Genomic DNA, 19,417 nt, shown 5'->3' with positions numbered 1-19,417 from the left:
TTACTGGTTATTGGCTCTCAGCAATGAACCCAATAAGTAAAATGTCGCCGGCGTTGGAATAACGATCGGCAAACGGTGTGAACCCGGCGTGAGCCCTGGGAGCGGATCGCCGGGCAGCACAACGATTGACGTCACGAACGCGATAGGCGGCCAAGATGGTTGTCAATGTTGATAAGTAGTTTGGTTACTCGGAAGACCAGTGATAAGGGAGTCTCAGTGCAGCGCGGCATTATGCCAGTCAAGTAATAAGGTATCCGTGATACGCTGGAGGAGCCGGCGATCATTAACGCACGGCGAGGGATGGCGGACGGCGAGGATACGACCGAGCAGGAGATCCGACGTGCCTTGGACGTCGTGCAATCTATGATCGACCTCTCCGCCGATCGACTGGAGGGTTTGCGGACCCAATGCTCTACCAGTGCAGAGCTCACCCAGCAGGAGATAAGAACACTCGAGGTAAGGAAGAGCTTCGGCTCTTTGATCCTTCGGCTTCGATCATGATTCCCCGATGAAGGCCTGCGCGCGGCCCGAAAGTCATGAGTGACTCTTGTTGTTTTCGACAATCGCCTGACACAGACCGCGGTGCTATCTGTTGATTTGGCGATGCGCCGATGGTCAAGTTGCCAATCCGTGTTATTCTATGTTTTCATTTGCTCTTGGATATTTTGATGATTTTGGAGCTGATGGTCATGGTTCAGAGGGAATGTGCTGAAATTTCATCTCACTGTGTTTTGTGATTACCAATATAGGTTGTTACAACTTGTTTTTTCTTCTCTGTATTTTCCCTGACCTGTGCTGAAGAAGTGGAAAATTTGTGTATTATTATTAAAAAATCAACACACACACACACACACACACACATATATATGCATAACATCAATATGTATTTTGTGTCATGTACAAAATATAGATTTATATAATATGTTACAAAACTGTGTTACACGGGGTAAAATCTATCTGTATCTTAAATGCTGCTCCATAGGGGAAACTAATAAAGTTGTATGCTAAACAACTTGTGACAAAAGCCAAATTGGCTGCAGACTCGTTACCAGCTAAGATGAGACAATATCCATCGTTACAACAATGGTTGCAGGTTGTTGGTCTCACCCCAGAATCAATTCAGGTAATAATATACAGAGACATGTTTATGATTAATTTATTTGTTGCACAAGATCAATATGCATTATTTTACTCTAAATTTTTTAACAATACTACAAAATTAAAATTTCTTCTATTAATATGCATATATAATATAATATGTATATTGTAATATTTTAGATTGTTTGTTCCAAAGCTAATTCTCTTGAGGCTCTGAAAGAGAAATCTGAGCACGAGTTAAGCAGTATATTAGGTGAAAATAATGAACGGTATGAGGAAGAACTTCGTAGACTGTACAGAGCACTACACAATTTACGGAGATATATAGGTGACTAATCAGTCTTACTCTGATCATGTCAACCACTAGAATTATAAAGTATAAGGTTTTGTATAAACAAGAAGCATCACATTTCTTGTTAAATCTTTCTCAGATGTTCTTGTGAGAGGAGATATGGAAAATAACGATATGAATTTATACTGGGATTCTTGGGATAGGCATCAGTTACGTACGGGGGCCTCTCCTAGGCCAATACGATCTCGTACTACACGGTGTTCTGTTCCATTGGAAGATAGCATTCCATATCATAATAACAACAATTTAAACAGTGATATATTAGCGCAAGCTTCTTCTGTATCATCTTTGATGTCAACTAGTCCTCCCTGTACCCCACTACTATCAAGGCAAGGATGTGGTAAGTACCTGTAAAGATGTTTCTCCACTTAGCTTTGACATAATCAAGTCTTACTCACATAAATACAACGTACCTCAAACGTTTAATATTAGGACAATTGTAACGTATCTATGTATACAAGAAATTGCTATCTTGTTTATAGAAATTAAATGTCCAACAACTCCTCCACCATACAAGAAACATCAGATAGGTGTGAAAAATAGCATGCCACAACCTGAAATGTTTCCATTAACTAAGTCAAAATCTCACGAATCACAATTAGCAGAACGTCTTGAAAATGGAGATGCAGCATCTAAGTAATATTTGGGATACTTTATTGTGATCTTTATATAATTTAATGTAATCTGTTGCATGTGTTTATGAATATAATACTTATTAGTGTTTTGAAGTGGGCATATGATTGCTCATAGCTATTTGATAATTATATATCCTTGTTTTTAATATAATACTTGCAATATAAATTCCATGCTGACATTGTTGTATCATATTTTTAGTTGTGGAAATAACTCTCACGTTGGCGCCATAAGAAGAAGAAATCGTTTACCAACGGAACCAGGCTCATGCTATAATACACCAGATTTTGTAGGAGAAAGTCTCTTGCCAAACAGTAATAGTCCTATTAAATCACCACCTTACTCTAGCGCAGAAAGTGATGATAACAGCTTTAAGGGAACAGGTATATTAGAAAGAGAAGTTATGTTTTAATGTTATGTGTCTTGTAATAAACGTTACGATTATAAACTTCTGTGCTTTCGTCCGAAAGTAATATAATTCCCCCTTTATCTACTTTTGTTTTTTTCCCTTTTTAGTAACAAGTCTCCAAGTGCCAAAATCTCCGCGTACTCCCGTAACTGTGACCCGCGGCATGGGTCATGTAATTGCTCACCGCTTTACCAAAACTTTTAAGATAAAAACAACATGTGACTATTGTGAGAAGCAAATGTTCATAGGCAGTGGTTTAAAATGCAAGGAGTGTAAATATAAGTGCCACCGAGATTGCGAATCCAAAGTTCCCCCTTCATGTGGCCTACCTCAGGAACTCTTTGACGAGTTTAAACGAACTGTACAAGCTGATGGTGCGTACAGATTGTGCTCACTGTGACTTTAATACAATTATTACTACGCATTTCTTTCCACTTCTTTTTCAATTATACTCGACAAGTATAAGAAATTCAAAGAATATATACATATATACTTGAATATATACATATTTGATGAAAACAATATTTGCGAATAAAAAATAAATAATTTTATCATTGTCCTATCAGTTGAAAATTATTGCGCTTGATATCTAGCAATCAATTATTATTGACCCATCTTTCTCACTTTGGTTAAACAATTTATAGGTATGATAAATGCTTCTCCGATATTAAGCAAGCCTGGCATAACATCTCCAAATCACCATAATTCAAATTTATTAGCTTCTTTAAATCGGAGAGATCGGAAACGATCACATCCACACTCTTCTATGAACATACCTTTTCAGGTATGTTATTATTTATTTACATACACATGTGTACACATGTCTTAAATGTGAGTTGTAGTATTTTACATGTTAAATTAATATTACGATTGATAACTATTATTTGATATGCAAAATATATCTTTGTAATATGTATCGATTATTTGCTGCTTATTAGGGCGCAGATTCTAGTTCAAATACTTCGAGCTGTAATAGCTCAACGCCTTCTAGTCCAGCATTGCTACCTGCCAATACTACCCAGACTCCACAGGCTCCTGTCAAACAACAGTTCCATTTCCCAGGTAAATAGGAACAATTGATATCGTTACATGTTACTGCTCCATTTTTTCGGTGTATGAAGCCAAATCAGTTATTCTGCTTACAGACGTTGTATTGAACGAAAGAGGAGTAACACTGGAGACGCATAAACTCGAAGGTACAACAATATCGAGTGACAGCGAGAAAACAATAAATGTCTCAGGATCTGGTAATGTCAGCACAGATTCAGAAAGGACACCGGTGAGAGTCGATTCTCAGGATTCTCAAGTTTCTGACGGCGAACCCGGAGATGGTCGTTGGCCTCGGCAAAATAGTGTATGTATTATATCGTCGCCAATTTTGGCAAAAGGATAGAATTGTTTGAGATGTTTGGTAAATCCGTTTTATCTGGCATTCTCTATTGTAGTTGTCGATGCGAGAGTGGGACATTCCATTTGATGAATTAAAGATTGGAGAGCCGATTGGCAAGGGAAGATTTGGTATCGTATACAGAGGCAATTGGCATGGAGATGTTGCAATTAAAGTCTTGAATATGGATTATTATTTGGACGATGATAAGACATTAGAAGCATTCAAATTAGAGGTAAGAATATATATTCTCATTATATATAATATATATTATATAGAATATAATATTCCGGCTAGTTATACAATTAAATATTCATAATTCTGTAAACAGCGAAAGATTTTATCTTGATTGTTATTACAGGTAGCCACATTCCGAAAAACTCGACATGAAAATTTAGTTTTATTTATGGGAGCTTGTATGAAACCTCCTCGATTGGCTATAGTAACTAGTATGAGTAAAGGCATGACACTTTATACTCATATTCATTTACTAAAGGATAAATTTAATATGAATAAAACCACTGCTATCGCTCAACAGATTTCTCAGGTATGATGTGTATCAATCAAATTATCAATTTGTCTCTGCATGCATTTATTTATATTACATCTATGTTAATATAAAATTAGACAAGTATAGAATATTAAACACATAAGATATAAAAATGTATAAAATAATATAAGATGCAAAGTCGACAATCTTTTGTTATGCAATATATAACTAATAATTTAATCTTATAGGGTATGGGATATCTTCATGCTCGTGGAATAGTACACAAGGATCTCAAGAGCAAAAACATATTTTTAGAAAATGGGAAAGTTGTAATAACAGATTTTAGTTTGTTTAGCGTTACTAAACTATGCTACGGAAATAGGTGAATTTATGTCTTGCTAGATAAAATTTACTCTTGCCAATCAAGTTATATGCTTGACGCTAAAATTTACTCTTGCCAATCAAGTTATATGCTTGATGCTCATTTTATATGCATATTTTATGTATCTAGGAAAGAAGACGGACTAAGCATACCAGCTGGCTGGTTATGTTACTTAGCACCCGAAATCGTTCGACGATTAAGACCACAACAAAATCGGGATCAGGAAGAGTTACCATTTACAGATGCTTCTGATGTATATGCATTTGGGTTGGTAACTTTTTTATATTTAATTATATAATCTCAAGTAAGTTCTAAGGATTACAAGATAAAGTAGCGTGAGAATGAAAGGGACATACTTTATGACAGGACTGTCTGGTACGAGCTGTTATGTGGAGAATGGACCTTTAAAGGACAACCCCCCGAAGCTATTATATGGCAAGTGGGGAAAGGAATGAAGCAAACTTTGGCAAATTTGCAAGCTTCTCGCGAAGTAAAGGTATAATATATATATGTTAAAAAACACAATTTACAATATCGCCATCTTCTCTTCGTCCACTACTTACAAATGTGCAATCGAAATTGACAAATTTTCTTTACAGGACATTTTAATGCTCTGTTGGTCATACCACGCAGAAAATCGTCCTGACTTTGCAAAACTATTAACTACATTCGAAAAGCTGCCTCGCAAAAGGTTAGCACGTAGTCCTTCTCATCCTATACATCTTTCTCGTTCTGCGGAATCTGTGTTTTGAATACATTTAAGTCTATTTAAATACGCTGTTGTTCTCGTAGTGTAAATATAGAACTGTGCAGTTATTGCCAGGTCTTTGTTCGTGAAAAGTAAAATAAAAGTCACTAAAAGGTTTATTCGTTTGTATTATTAATTTATTAAAATGTGCAATGAAAGAATATTAATGTTAATACAGTAATTATTTAATTATATCGTTAATGAATTGTGAATGAATCAAATATATATCATTTGTTGTAAATAGTCATGATGCTAAAAGTTCAGGAGAAGAAAATATGCACATTTATAATTTATATTTAAAATCTAAATATAAAATTTACAACTATAACAAATATCTTTTATCTACAATGCTAAAGTAGTTCTTCAGTGCACGTTTTAAGAAATATTGGTTGGATTTATGATGGATATTAAACAATACTCTGACAATTTTTAATTTTTACTTATTCAAAATAGATGAGAAAATACAAAGTACATGTATATAGCACATAAAAGTCTCATTAACATGCTGTATTGCTATTGATATAGCAATGCAAGTATTTCTTATTTTAATAGTAACATAAAAAATTTATATTTCATTGTCACAAACTTTGTGAAAAATCTCTGGATATTAAGTAGTATATCAAATAAATGATGCTAAACTACTCAGAAGTATAACTAACTTTATTAATCCAGTAAATATTTATTTTCCATTTGAAATTCTTACTTCTATTATTTAACAATCCTTATCAGAAATTCCGTATCATCGTGGTTTAAAATATAAGTGCTGAAAAGTTTTCATCCATTGTACATTTTTCGTAATTCTTCCAATTTACTTCGGAGATGAGCAGCACGCAACTTATTCAATGCTATCCTTTTTTCGAACGTTTGTATCAAAGGTTTTGTGATAATATCTGTTATATGGATCAACGCACGTGTTCTGACTATAAATGAAAAAGAATTAACAATTTTGATTAGTAATTAGTGCACGTTAAATATTTAAATAATTTACTGTTCCAATCTATTAATATCTTTATTATTTTGTAATATAAACAATAAAGATAAAAAACGATAATACATACCAGCATTATTATGAATAGTCGCGAGAACATCCGGATGGTCTTTACATGTCTCAGCCATATCTTCTTCCTCTTGAACCAAAATTTTTGACAAGTCTGTCATTGTCTGTAATAGTACATAGTTTTTAGATAAAGTTTAGATAAAGAGCGGTTCTTGATTCTACTACATTTCCAAGAATATAAAAACCAAGAAAAGAAAAAAAAGGAATATAAAATTTGAAACCTCACTTTTAAACATCTATCTGAAATTTGGTGAGTATGTACTATCTCTAATGGTATCTCTGTAGATTCACTCATACCCATACTTGACTGAAAGCAAGTTAGAAAAATTTCATGTTCCTGTAAGAAATAAAAAAGAAATTTTAACATTTAAATTGTTTACAGTAATAAATATATAATTTAGCAATAAATGATTTAGAGATAGGTAAAATATATAAATTTCTATCTTAGAGAACGAGGTTTGTTTTAGTGACTATGCTGTTAAAACTATCTTACTTATTAGTCCGAATATTGAGATAAGGAAAATATATATACCTTTGAATCTTTGCTTTCAGAAAATACTGAAAAGATTAAACCTACAAAACTGTGATCCATAGTCTGATAAGTAGCTTGAGTCCTAACATCTGTAAATTAAGAATAAAATTTAATATATAGTAAAAGTATTATTTTAAAATATATATGTATGTGTGTTATACTCCTCATATATATATATATATATATATTTCACATAGAAATAGAAAACACCTCATGCAGAATTAATTATTATTTTATTCCAAATTATATAGTAGAATTTTGACTTTAAGAAGGAAAGAAAAATATCATTGTTACATACCTACATGTGATGGCCAAACTGTAATATGCGGATGTGAGTGATACCAGCCAAGTACACGCATAGGACGATTCAATTCTGCTGTTAGTCGTTCAGCCTCAATAGCAGCTTTTAATAATTGTTCTGAGGAAATTTCTACTCTGTCTTTTTTTTTGTCTAACCGTCGTAAAATTATAACAGCAGATATTTTTGCTACTCCATGTGCAAACTAAAATAATAGGAATTAATATTTTGATCAGCTCAACAAATTTAGTATTAAAAATAATCATATCAAATACAAAATATTTATATGTAGAACATACATTGCCAATAAGTAAACCCATCACCTCAAAATTTTCTGTTGATAAAGCATGTTGCAAACAGACCATGTAAACGTCTGCTTGTAGCTCTACTTTTTGTAAAGGAGTATTATCCATCGTTTGAAAATAATTGTCCTATAGTAATAACAATATGAATTATAAAATTATAACTGAGTGCTGAACTATACAATTATATGATATCGACACATATAAATTGATTCATAGAATAATATCAGCTTATATATATGTATATATTGCAAACTGAGTTGACAAAACTATTCAAATAAAATACTTGCAATATCATAAAAGACCTTGTTTACTCATATCGATAAGATAAAAGTATATAACTTGGGAAGTAAGTCTTACAAATGAATAAATAAATCGACAATTCTGATATATGTGGATCATCAGATTTGAATTAAAAATTATCCTATAAAGTATGAAATGAATTAACATAAATGTCCACACATTATCCACACATACACAATTGATTAAAATAAAGCATAACCTGCGTCAGTTAGTTTTGACACTAACACATCGTCTTTTCGACTGATATTGAATCACATGTACGTCACATTTCAAATTGTTTTACGTTGCATATTAATATTTTATGTATAGTCTGTATTACCTCTGATACCTAAAGTGGTATCTTATTATCCTATCCTCCCGACAACACTACAGGCAACTATGTTTCGACGATTTCGATTTCAGTGATTTCAAGTAAAGAACGCACATGCACACAAAGATTAAGGGTCTACAGGAGCCAGAGACAAATCCAGCGTTGACTTTGGAGGCCTCGTGCAGCGAAATCGCGAACCAACACCGTGCGCGCGAACGCAAGAGCAGGAAGGTTGGGTCAAGTCAGTTTGACAAAGACGAATCGATCGCGCTGTCCTTGTCTTACTCACTCGGGCATTTCGCTGGCCGATACACAGTTAGAAAATGCTTTCCAGGCTTTTGGACGAGTGAGCCAAGTGTCGCAGCGATTTACGTGGAATACCATTTTACAAATTAACCTATTTTGTTTGCTGACGTTATACATCACCGCCAAATTATTATAGCATGTTCCTTATATTATTCCCGAGATCCCCACAAAGCCAGATTTTGCAATCCGGCCGTCAAAAATTTATGAAAAATAAATGAAGCGTCCGCCATACCAAGCATCGCAGCGAATCACTGCAAAAATTATTTTACGAGATGCAAAATTTCGCTTCGTTGACGATACGTATAATTGCTAAATTGTTATAGCATCTTCCTTGAACTATCCCTGAAGACCTTACATAGCCAGATTTTACAATCCGGCCGTTAAAAATTTATAATATATAAATAAAACATCAACCGTACCGGGAGTTGCAGGTGGAATACCATTTTACAAGAAGCAATATTTTGCCTTGTTGATGTAATATATGACCATGAACTTGTTATAGCATCTTCCTACAACTATTCCCGAGATCTCTACAGAATTAGATTTTACAAATAGGCCGTCAACAATTTATTATACACAAATAAAGCGTCAGCTGTACCATATATCGCAGCGAGTCAGGCGGAATTTTACAAGAATAGATATATTGCCTCGTTGACAGTATATATAACCGTCAAATTATTATGGTATCTTCCTTGAATCCTCTATCCCCGAGAAACTATCCCCGAAAACCCTACAAAGCCAGATCTTGCAATCAGGCCTTCTAACTTTCATTATAAATAAATAAAGATACATCAAGCGTTAAGGCGGATCACGCGAATACAATTTCACAAGAAGAGATATTCCTCCTCATTGGCGATATATGTAATCGCTGAATTGATATGGAATATTCCATGTAACTATTATCGAGGTCCCTACAGAGCCAGATATTGCAATCCGGCCGTCAAAAATTTATGATATATTAATAAAGCGTGTGTCGTACAAAACATCGCAGCGAGTCCCGCGAAATACCATGTTACAAGAAAAAATATTTTGCCTCGTTGCTGTCATATAACAGCACCAAATTGTTATAACATATTCCTCGATCTATCCCCGAGGTCTTTACAAAGCCAGATTTCGCAATCAGGCCGCCTGACATTTATTGTATATAAGACTGTACCGGGCATTGCAGCATATCACGTACAATACAATTTTGGAACATGAGAAATATTGCCTCGTTAACGTAATATATCACTATTAAATTGTTCGGTCGTATTCCTTTGTATTATTTCTAACGTAGCTATAAAGCAGGATTTTGATTATTAACACATATATATACATATATATTATAAGCGACTGTACGGGACAACAACTGTTAACTGTTAACTCCTACAAGCAACTGTAGGAACCATTAAAGTTGTTGTAATATTAGATGTTTATTAATGAATTTATTTTTATTTCTTATATTTCAGGGCCGATTTTGTGAAATTTTTAACGGCCGGATTGTAAAATCTGGCTGTGTAAGGTCTTCAGGGATAGTTCAAGGAAGATGCTATAACAGTTTAGCAATTATACGTATCGTCAATGAGGCGAAATTTTGCATCTCGTAAAATAATTTGTGCAGTGATTCGCTGCGATGCTTGGTACGGCGGACGCTTCATTTATTTTTCATAAATTTTGGACAGGCAGATTGCAAAATCTGGCTCTGTAGGGACCTCGATAATAGTTCAAAGAATATTTCATATCAATTTGGTGGTTACATATCGTCAACGTGGCAAAATATCTTATGTTTTAAAGTGGAAGCTGGAAGGTATTCGTACCATACACACGGCTATGCTTATGCACTGCTCATATACACGCTAATACTAATGCATTGCTCACGTGAACGCAAGGCAGGAAGGTTAGGTCATATAGACTGCATTGTAGTGCAACTGGGCTACACTTTCCGTGTTATCTACACCTACAGATTTTGCCACGTATATATCATATTCGCTTATCAAACTTACATGGGCATCTTCCTTATATTAGTATCTAGGGTCGTACAGAGCCCGATTTTGCATTTAGGTTCTTGAAAATTTGTAATAAATGAAAATATGGGCTCGTGCTGCACCGCGGATAAACGTTCATTCAAATTATTTAATGGATTTTTATTTCGACTTTTTTTCCAAAAAAGTGCTCTGTATGACCCTGCGGACGTTTCTCCTGATTGCAAATATCACACATATAAGGTGATTCTCTCCGTATTTTGTTCATAATTTGTGGTATAATTTTGCCTAGTTCGCGGGAGGTCTCTAGTGTGGCTCTTGCAGACCCTTAACATTTCATTTGTTATGTTCTCAGTTGATTGCTAATCTATTGCGACATTTACATTCATCCCGAATCTATTCTGAAATAGCCGTATACTATTCGAGATAGTATCGGTAAAATCACTTTCTGATCTGTGTTATATCCACAAGACAATTTTATAAAGAAATGCTGCCTTCGTATATATGCACCACGACTCTTACGCAGATGAATATTTATGCAAGGAGATTGAAATAAATGACTTTATATTAATTAACACTTATGAAAAATTAATATTCATGATATGCGCATCTTTGAATTGATTTTAATTGTTAATAACAAAATAAACATCAAATTTCCCCTTATGTTTCCATTTATTATACCCAATTATAAAAAATCTGTTCTTTATATAAAAATGGAATTCCGCATAACATGTATTTCTGCTATTTGCCTTAAGATTCTTATTTGGGTATTATTTTTAAGATCCGATAATCGGAAATAATTCACCTTGACGTATTAACCCCGTATTAAATCCGAGTAATTAAATATGATCTTACCTAATGGTACTTATTATTAGCCATTGAGAGTTCTTATCTGATTTACTGCGTCTTATTCGGTATTAAAATCATCTTGACATGCAATTTTGCGTATCGTTGTTTTGCTCTTCTACTCTTGGAGAAAAATGTCATAACGGTATTTGTGAGATTTTCAAGAAAGATCATAAAAATCCTGATTATATAACGAAGTCAAGATATTAAGTTGGAATATTTCATGTAGATCTTATTAAAATATAAAAATCAATAATGCGTGAATCATGTGCGATTCGACGATCTTTTTGACATGTGTACGTAATACAATAGATCTGATCGTTTTCGAAGAACTTCTGGACTACTGCAATAAATTAGACTGAAACAAATATACTTCCTTTCACTCTAACGAATTGCATTAGTGTACACTAGTTCAGAAGTTCTTTGAAAATAAACCGATCCAATATTTTGTATTATATCAACGATAGCGCAAATTATCACTATGCAAGCGGTTTACAGATAGACGATTATTTTCTGTCAAGTGGAACAAATATCAACAATTACTGATATATATATGATATGCTTAATAAGAAAATGTACGAAAGCAAATTTACGAGAATCGTTTTCCAGCGGAAGTATTGTTTGTAAAAAAAAAATTTTTCAGTTTTTACCTACACAAAGATTTGTAAATTGATAACGTTATTTATTGATATAGCAAAATTATATGTAACGGAAGCAACGATTATGCTTTTGACCTTGTTTTCTATCTTGACACGTTAAAAGAGATTAAAAAAAGATGTTCAATGTCTTGTTGATATTGCAGTATTATCTTGCGAGGAATTGATTGTGTTGATTTCTAACAAGAAATATAATATCAGAGACAGAAAAGCAATTTGTCTTGAATGAAACACATCCAGAGAATGGAACAACTTTTGTAATCGGAAGCAATCGTATCTGATTACACGTATAGTTTCTTACTTCAGCCTAAAATAGATATTTTCTAACGGATATAGCATTATTTTAACGGTTTGTGATATTATCGTGACATTAATTCTGTCCTTCTTTATCGAACTTTATCGAATTCAGGATACTTTGTTGAAAGCAGTTTTTTTTCTATTTAAACTTAAGGTTATATACTTAAGTTGAAAAGAGAAATGACGTATCGGGAGGAGGGGGCAACCGAGATACATAATTTGCTGTATTTGCAGACACTGCGGGAGTTCAACGTAATAATAATTAGCACACACACGTGTGATATATTACGCGGAAATCAGATAACTAGGTAAAACTAGGTAAAGAGCCAATTATGCAGAAGATAACGAGTAAATTATGTAGAAAACTGCATGATAAGCAAAAGTCGTTTAATGCACCCGTGCAAAAAAAATAAAGAAGATACATAGTTAAGTGAAGGTCTTCGTAGAACGATATTTATAAAGTTCTGATTTAATAGGAAGTGTGGGTTCGTTCGACTATATGGACTCTCTCTCTCTCTCTCTCTCTCTCCCTCTCTCTCTCTCTCTTTCTCTCTCTCTCTCTCTCCCCTCTCTCTTTCATCCGCGCATTCAAGTAAGAGAGAACGATTCGTTTCACGCGACCGAACAATACACTATATCTATATACATTTTATTGACACGATTTTATTGACATTTTGTGTATGCGCAGTCGAGGAAATACGTATTATCAGGATATATCAAAGCTTATGATCTGTGTATATACATGCATCTTCGGAAGTGTATAAAAGCGGTACTAAATATCACATGCATCACCAAACGTTTCACATTTTGCAACAATGTGTAACCTCCGCCGCTCAATCGTTCTCTGCGTGATACTGATCTATTGTGGTAAAAAGTCTTATTGCTCACTTAGACATTCGTTCGTGCCCTTTTATGGTTGTGCAAGATGTTTCATTGCAATGTTATAGGTCGTACTTTTTAAAATCGTCTGCGAATATATTGAATCGTTTCACTGTTTCATAAAGTTTCATCTTTTTATGACGCGCACCGTTTATGTGCTTCTCTATCAACGTTTCTTTATAAATACTAAAAAAAAGAATAAAGAGAGAGAGAGAGAGAGAGAGAGAGAGAGAGAAGGATATAAAAGGATATAAAGAGAAGCGTAAAAAATATAATACAATATAAATAAATAAAAGAGCCGAAACAATACTTTTTTTATCACGGATCCGTCTATCATTTCATTTATTATGAACACACGAATGTAATCATGTCGCGAGTTTTGTGCCAATTAGCAGTTTGTCGCGTTCGCGAAATTGAGCATATTTTCAAGTTGTTTTAGCATGTGAAAACAAATGTGAATCTGCAGGAATCACGATCGATACGTTGCGTTGTTTGCAGAGGTGCTATCGCCGATCACAGGTAACGCGATCCCGGCGGAAGTCGCGATCCCGGCGGACGATGCGATTCCGATAGCGGTCGATGCGGCCTCGATAGAGGAGGATGGGACTTTGGTGGACGACGAGTTCCCGTTCGTAGATTCGTCCGAGGATTGGTACGAAGATTTCATCTCGGCCGAAGATTCGGCCGAAAATACCATCAGTCAGTCGTCAGAAATTCAGCGGAGATCGCGCATAATCGGGGGAGTCGACGACGAGAGAGAAGATATAAGAGGATATTGTCCGATCAGAGTAGACCCAACACCCGATCATCCCAATATATACAGCCCTCTCGAGTGTGCGCGCACCTGCAACGATGAGAAGCCTAGGATATGTTATTATCACTTCGAGGTGGAATACTACTCCGTACTCAGCAAGTAAGTAGTGTATTTGCATCAGTAGTTGCGTCAAAGATCATTCTTCATCGATTCTTCATCGATACCGATCCTTGTGCTGCTAGAGCTTGCGATTTATGCCAGCCGAATGCAACCAATGCGTTTTGCAACAATTGCGAGTGCATAACAGCGGACGGAGTGGAACGGACTATGATATCGGTGAATCGAATGATGCCCGGACCTACCATCGATGTTTGCGAGGGCGACAAGATTGTGGTGGACGTCTCCAACAATATAGAAGGCGAGGAACTGACGATTCATTGGCATGGAATATTCCAGAAGGGCTCGCAATACTACGACGGCGCGGCTCATGTCACCCAATGCCCGATTCCTGAACAAACTACATTCAGGTAAGTGCGTAATAATTTAATTCAGGCAAATCGCAACGTAAGAGAGACAAATCGAGTGAAATTAAATGAAAATTCAATTGGACCGACAATCTAAATATATATATAGAGGCAGTACTATTTTTGATATATTCGAAGCTTCGGTGTAATTCGACGCTTAATATTGAAGCTCGAATCTTTAAATTCTGATCGAAGATTCGAAATATCGAAGCTCCTGAACAGAATTCTGATTTTTCGGAGAGCGTAACAAGATTCTGTGCCGTTTGAATGTTCGAATATTCACACTTCGAAACTTTGTTATTCGGATATAATGTCTCGAATCTTGAAATGCGAATTGTAGATTTGAACTATATGTACGAAATATATATATATATATATTTTTTTTTTTTGGTAACGTTCTTTCACCAGATATCAATTTAATGCCGACAATGCGGGTACTCATTTCTGGCACGCTCACACTGGCCTGCAAAAGTTAGACGGTGTTTTTGGAAGATTGATTGTACGTCAATCAGTAAAACGCGAAGTACACAGAAAATTATACGACTTCGACTTGTCTCGTCACGGGATTATTATCAGCGATTGGTTGCACGAACTTGCTGCATCACGAATGCCAGGCCGTCGTTTAGAAGAACCCCCGAGATATCAAGATCCGGACTCTATACTCATTAACGGCAAAGGGCGTTATCAGGTAATAGACTTGTTTATCTTTGGTTTTCTATATAAACCGTGTTACTCTAATTGAAATAAAAGAGAAAGAGAAAAAAGTGCTGAAGGATTGAAACGAAGTATTTTCTCTCTCGAAAGCGAAATTGAAGATTTTTTCTCGAGTATTCTGATCGTTAAACGAGAAAATTAAGAAAGTAATTAAAATTTTCAAGTATGACAATTATCCGTATAGTTTCGGATCTCGCAAAAGTCGAAGGGCGATAGAGAGAATAATATTTTCAAAAGCAGGGGAGCAATTTTACCACCAACACGAATTTCGAGGTGTTCAATGTGGAGCGCGATCGTCGTTACCGGTTTCGCTTTGTGAACAACTTCTGCACAGTCTGCACGTCGATGTTTACCGTGGAGGGTCATAATCTTACCATCATAGCGGTTGATGGCATTTCAGTGAAACCAACTGTAGTAACTTCCATCGTTAGTGTTTCAGGTATGACGCTTAGTATAAAGTTTGGGATATTAGTCTGCTTTAATTATCATATTAATCGAGAGACTGGTAGGCACCACGTGCCCTTAAATAAATGCCTTAATGCATGTTTATTATTATTAACGAGATATAATAATTTTTTATAACAAAATATAATAATTTATTCAACGTTTTAGAATAGATCCTCTCACAAAAATAGACTAACGAGAGTTCAATTTATTAAAGTTTTCTAGGTGATTTTTAACCTTACGTATTATATGAAAATGATGCATATGTCAGCCTAGTTACAAACTGAGGCACATATGACGTCTTGATATTTTTCAAATGTAATAATTCACAATGATTCAGTTCGGTAATATATTTTTCTCGCGCAAGATGTCATGTTTCTTTCCGCTACGGATTAATAATATCTTCGATGTGATGGATTACTTAAAAAAAATACTTCTGGATTATAGAATCTTGATTATTGAATCTTTATTTTTGATTGTGCATATATACATATGTGCGACAATGAGATAAATATGAACAGACCGAACATACGAGAGATAAATGTGACCTTTATCTCCGACAAAATTATCGTAAAATTATTATCGTAAAATTAACAATGAGGTGACTTTTATATCTCGTTAAGTTTTGCACCATAAACATTTATATAATCAGTTGCATCTTTCATAAGCGTAAGCGATATTTTAAGCAATGTTAACTCGGAAATAAGAAGTGATAATGTACGGATGTTAGGTATTGCGATTGATTGGTATTGTTATCTGAAATTATCTCAAATCAGGAATGAGAATCCGCACAGGAAGTGATATTTGATGCAATTTCCTATAAATAAAATATTTTTTTTACGTATAATGAATTGAAAGATATCGAATGATTTAACGATTATCTTCAGGAGAACGTTACGACTTTATCATAAATGCGGATGACAGAGTCGACTCGTATTGGATTCAACTTCGCGCACTGTCACCGTGCCAAGAGAGAAATATTCAACAATTTGCTATCTTGCAATACGATGGTGCATCAGATCAACCGTCTTCACCTATGCCTAGTTTCACCTCTCCGCTTCCTGAAGGAGTTGTAAGTATATGTATTTTATTCGTACACTTGTTTCGCTTTGCCCCTCCCTCTCACTCTGTTTATTTTATTCACGATGATATACTTAATTTTTGCCTAATTTTAATTAAACTTGCATATAGTTATTTGCACGTAAATGATTATCACCGCGTTCACGTTGTCTGTTTAATTAATATTCTGATTGCTTGTTTGATCTCAGCTCGATTATTTAAATTAAATTAAATTTTATTTCAATTTTATTTTAATTAAATTTTATTTTAATTTTAATTTCATTCTGATTCTAATGGTGATCTTTGCAGGTATTAAATCCACTTGATTCTCAGTGCGATCGATCGAGAAATGACGCGGTTTGCGTCAGCAATTTGAAAAGTGCGCAACGAGTTGACAGGGACATTTATACGAAGCGACCAGACGCGCAGATATATTTGCCGTTTAAGTTTTATCGATACAACATAGAAGACCTCTTTGCACCTAACTCGTTTGACAGATTTATAGGTAAGATTTGCTCCGCACAGTAAAATTATGCTTGAAAAAAGACCGATTATCGATCGACAAGTTTTACGAGTGTGTTCGGTGCGTCTTGTTAGTTGTTGCAACTCTTCGAATTTTATAACGTCTTATTCTGTTCGTGTGTTATCGTAGTTGCACCTGGCGGACGTCATACACTTTCGTATGTCGACAACATTGCATTGCGTTTACCACCCTCGCCTCCACTCTCGCAACTGGAAGACATACCATCCGATTTGATCTGCAACAGTACGAGCAAACCAAGTAATTGCGAGGAGCCGTGTATATGCACGCACGTCATAGAACTTCCGTACAACGGCATCGTTGAACTCATCATAATCGATGAGAGTAAGCACTTCTGTTTTTCACTTTACTGACGACTAAAGGAAAAAGTATCGATATCTGGACATCTTTTTGATTCAGACTTCCACTTACAATTTTTTTACTTACAGTTAAGCGATGTCGCGATGTAGATTTTAACTTTACGGTTAGATAGAGGTTTGCAGCGCAAAAAATAAAAAAATTTTCCAATACAATAATCCTCTACTTGCCAAGTTTTTGCATCATCATTGTATTTTCTTTTCAGCCGGAGTACCCGGGCTTCATCATCCGTTCCATTTGCACGGTTATGCTTTCAACATCATGGGCGTCGGCGTTCCCAACAACGGAACGGGAGTCACCGTGGAGGAGATAAAGAGGATGGACAGGAGAGGTCTTTTACGTAGGAGAAGATCCTCGGTGCCATTTAAGGACACTATAGCTGTGCCAAATAGAGGTTACGCGATCGTGCGCTTCCGTGCGGACAATCCCGGTGAGTGTCTCTTGGTTCAAAGCTTATCAATCTTTCTATTTATCGATTGACAGATATAAACCGAAGTGACTTCCTAAGAAATTGATTCCACGATGCAATTACCGGAAACGCCCTTGAGCGATTTAAAAGATATATCGAATAATCGCAGAGAGCGTAGTTGTAATCATCATCACGATTCAGCAGTATTAATTTGATACCTTGAGCGAAACGCCCGACTCCCGCGTTTGTTTCCGTATCCAGATAAATACAGTTCCGCATCCAGTTTCAAAACAAGTGCTTTATTCGCAGGTTATTGGCTGCTTCATTGTCACTTTATTTACCATTTGGCGACGGGCATGGGCAACGTGTTTCATGTGGGAGGCCCGTCCGACGTGCCACCTGTCCCGCAAGATTTTCCGCGGTGTGGCAATTTCTTGCCAAAGATAACTCAGCATCACTCGAGCGTCTGACGCTTCCGTCCCCGCTGATAAATGAATCGCCTGATGCGAGCCACTTTATATTCTTCGGATTAATCGCTTCTACGTTCAGTGGATCACACGTTACGTTGCGTCTATGGATATCCGTGCGACGGATATATCCTAGGAGGAATGTGATGCGTTCTGTCCTAGGAGGAATGAGACGCGCGAGTAAAGATCGCATCTGGAAGTTGACGTTCTTTGTACCTTAACGAACCTTAACCGCACGACGAATTCGGAATCCAACAGGAAGATTGATCTCTTGAAGATTATCAAGAGGACAAATTCTTCCGTCTTCGCAACCTTTCTTCCACTGACTTGTGTCTACAACATGTACATAGCAGAATTATGTTATTCGAAGGATTTAGTTATATAATGACTTCGCAATTCATAAATAAATCTTTGTACCTGATGATCAAATAATTCGAGTCTTATATTATAGTGATCGTTCGTATATCTGTTATCAGCGGCATTATAAGATGAGAAAATAGATATAAATATTGAAGAGAAACATATAAATATGTATATATGTACGGAGATCTTAGTATCTAAAATAAATTTTTGATGTGCATAGCAAAAATATATATAACATGCGCGTTTGATTCAATAAGGCGTGATCCACCTATCCGATTTTGGCTTGGAAGAGTTCGAAAGTTTCAGGCAGGCTTTCCGAGGAAATTTCATCATAATTGTGGTCGATTTTTTTCGATGCACTTCTGCGCGGTGTATAAGGATATATAAGAATTGCGCGCGTAGAAAAAGAGAGAGAGAGAGAGAGAGAGAGAGAGAGAGAGAGAGACAGAGAGAGAGAGAGAGAGAGAGAGAGAGAGAGAGAGAGAGAGAGAGAGAGAGAGAGAGAAATGTTTTCCGGGACTTCTTCCCGCACTCGGCAT

General features: G+C 35.6%; 3 protein-coding genes across 7 annotated transcripts; 2 read left to right on the top strand and 1 right to left on the bottom strand.

Moving 5' to 3' along the window:
• The first annotated feature begins 73 nt into the window (after nucleotides 1-73).
• ksr (kinase suppressor of ras) lies at nucleotides 74-5,638 on the top strand. Of its 2 annotated transcripts, none has more exons than XM_019845615.2 (16): nucleotides 74-456; nucleotides 983-1,123; nucleotides 1,279-1,426; nucleotides 1,530-1,790; nucleotides 1,933-2,086; nucleotides 2,285-2,466; nucleotides 2,600-2,866; nucleotides 3,137-3,276; nucleotides 3,431-3,554; nucleotides 3,623-3,846; nucleotides 3,938-4,114; nucleotides 4,241-4,426; nucleotides 4,618-4,751; nucleotides 4,881-5,018; nucleotides 5,118-5,247; nucleotides 5,351-5,638. In XM_019845615.2, the coding sequence occupies exons 1-16, from the start codon at nucleotides 301-303 to the stop codon at nucleotides 5,501-5,503; spliced, it is 2,715 nt and encodes a 904-aa protein (XP_019701174.1). In that variant the 5' UTR covers nucleotides 74-300; the 3' UTR covers nucleotides 5,504-5,638. The 2 variants fall into 2 exon arrangements, with proteins under 2 accessions (XP_019701174.1, XP_011154574.1); XM_011156272.3 differs by having other exon boundaries at nucleotides 301-456; nucleotides 3,638-3,846; nucleotides 5,351-5,637.
• Nucleotides 5,639-5,813: 175 nt separating this feature from the next.
• LOC105192262 (lys-63-specific deubiquitinase BRCC36) lies at nucleotides 5,814-8,497 on the bottom strand. Of its 3 annotated transcripts, none has more exons than XM_011156276.3 (7): nucleotides 8,311-8,497; nucleotides 7,710-7,817; nucleotides 7,387-7,591; nucleotides 7,089-7,177; nucleotides 6,783-6,893; nucleotides 6,558-6,660; nucleotides 5,814-6,419 (listed from the first exon to the last, which is right to left on the bottom strand). In XM_011156276.3, exons 2-7 carry the CDS (start codon nucleotides 7,797-7,799, stop codon nucleotides 6,274-6,276), a joined length of 744 nt encoding a protein of 247 aa, XP_011154578.1. In that variant the 5' UTR covers nucleotides 7,800-7,817; nucleotides 8,311-8,497; the 3' UTR covers nucleotides 5,814-6,273. The 3 variants fall into 3 exon arrangements, with proteins under 3 accessions (XP_011154578.1, XP_011154575.1, XP_011154576.1); XM_011156273.3 differs by having other exon boundaries at nucleotides 5,816-6,419; nucleotides 7,686-7,817; XM_011156274.3 differs by having other exon boundaries at nucleotides 5,816-6,419; nucleotides 7,686-7,817; nucleotides 8,191-8,493.
• A 4,672-nt stretch (nucleotides 8,498-13,169) lies between these two features.
• LOC105192263 (laccase) lies at nucleotides 13,170-19,029 on the top strand. 2 transcript variants are annotated; one of them, XM_011156278.2, is made up of 10 exons: nucleotides 13,170-13,234; nucleotides 13,745-14,159; nucleotides 14,243-14,527; nucleotides 14,933-15,212; nucleotides 15,479-15,677; nucleotides 16,570-16,754; nucleotides 17,051-17,246; nucleotides 17,394-17,606; nucleotides 17,845-18,069; nucleotides 18,358-19,029. In XM_011156278.2, exons 1-10 carry the CDS (start codon nucleotides 13,183-13,185, stop codon nucleotides 18,516-18,518), a joined length of 2,211 nt encoding a protein of 736 aa, XP_011154580.1. In that variant the 5' UTR covers nucleotides 13,170-13,182; the 3' UTR covers nucleotides 18,519-19,029. The 2 variants fall into 2 exon arrangements, with proteins under 2 accessions (XP_011154580.1, XP_011154579.1); XM_011156277.2 differs by having other exon boundaries at nucleotides 15,476-15,677.
• The last annotated feature ends 388 nt before the right edge of the window (nucleotides 19,030-19,417 follow it).

This window comes from Harpegnathos saltator, unplaced genomic scaffold (genome assembly GCF_003227715.2).
Source record: "Harpegnathos saltator strain DR-91 unplaced genomic scaffold, Hsal_v8.6 scaffold33, whole genome shotgun sequence".
Classification (NCBI taxonomy): domain Eukaryota; kingdom Metazoa; phylum Arthropoda; class Insecta; order Hymenoptera; family Formicidae; genus Harpegnathos; species Harpegnathos saltator.
This window is presented reverse-complemented; position numbering and strand designations above follow the sequence as displayed.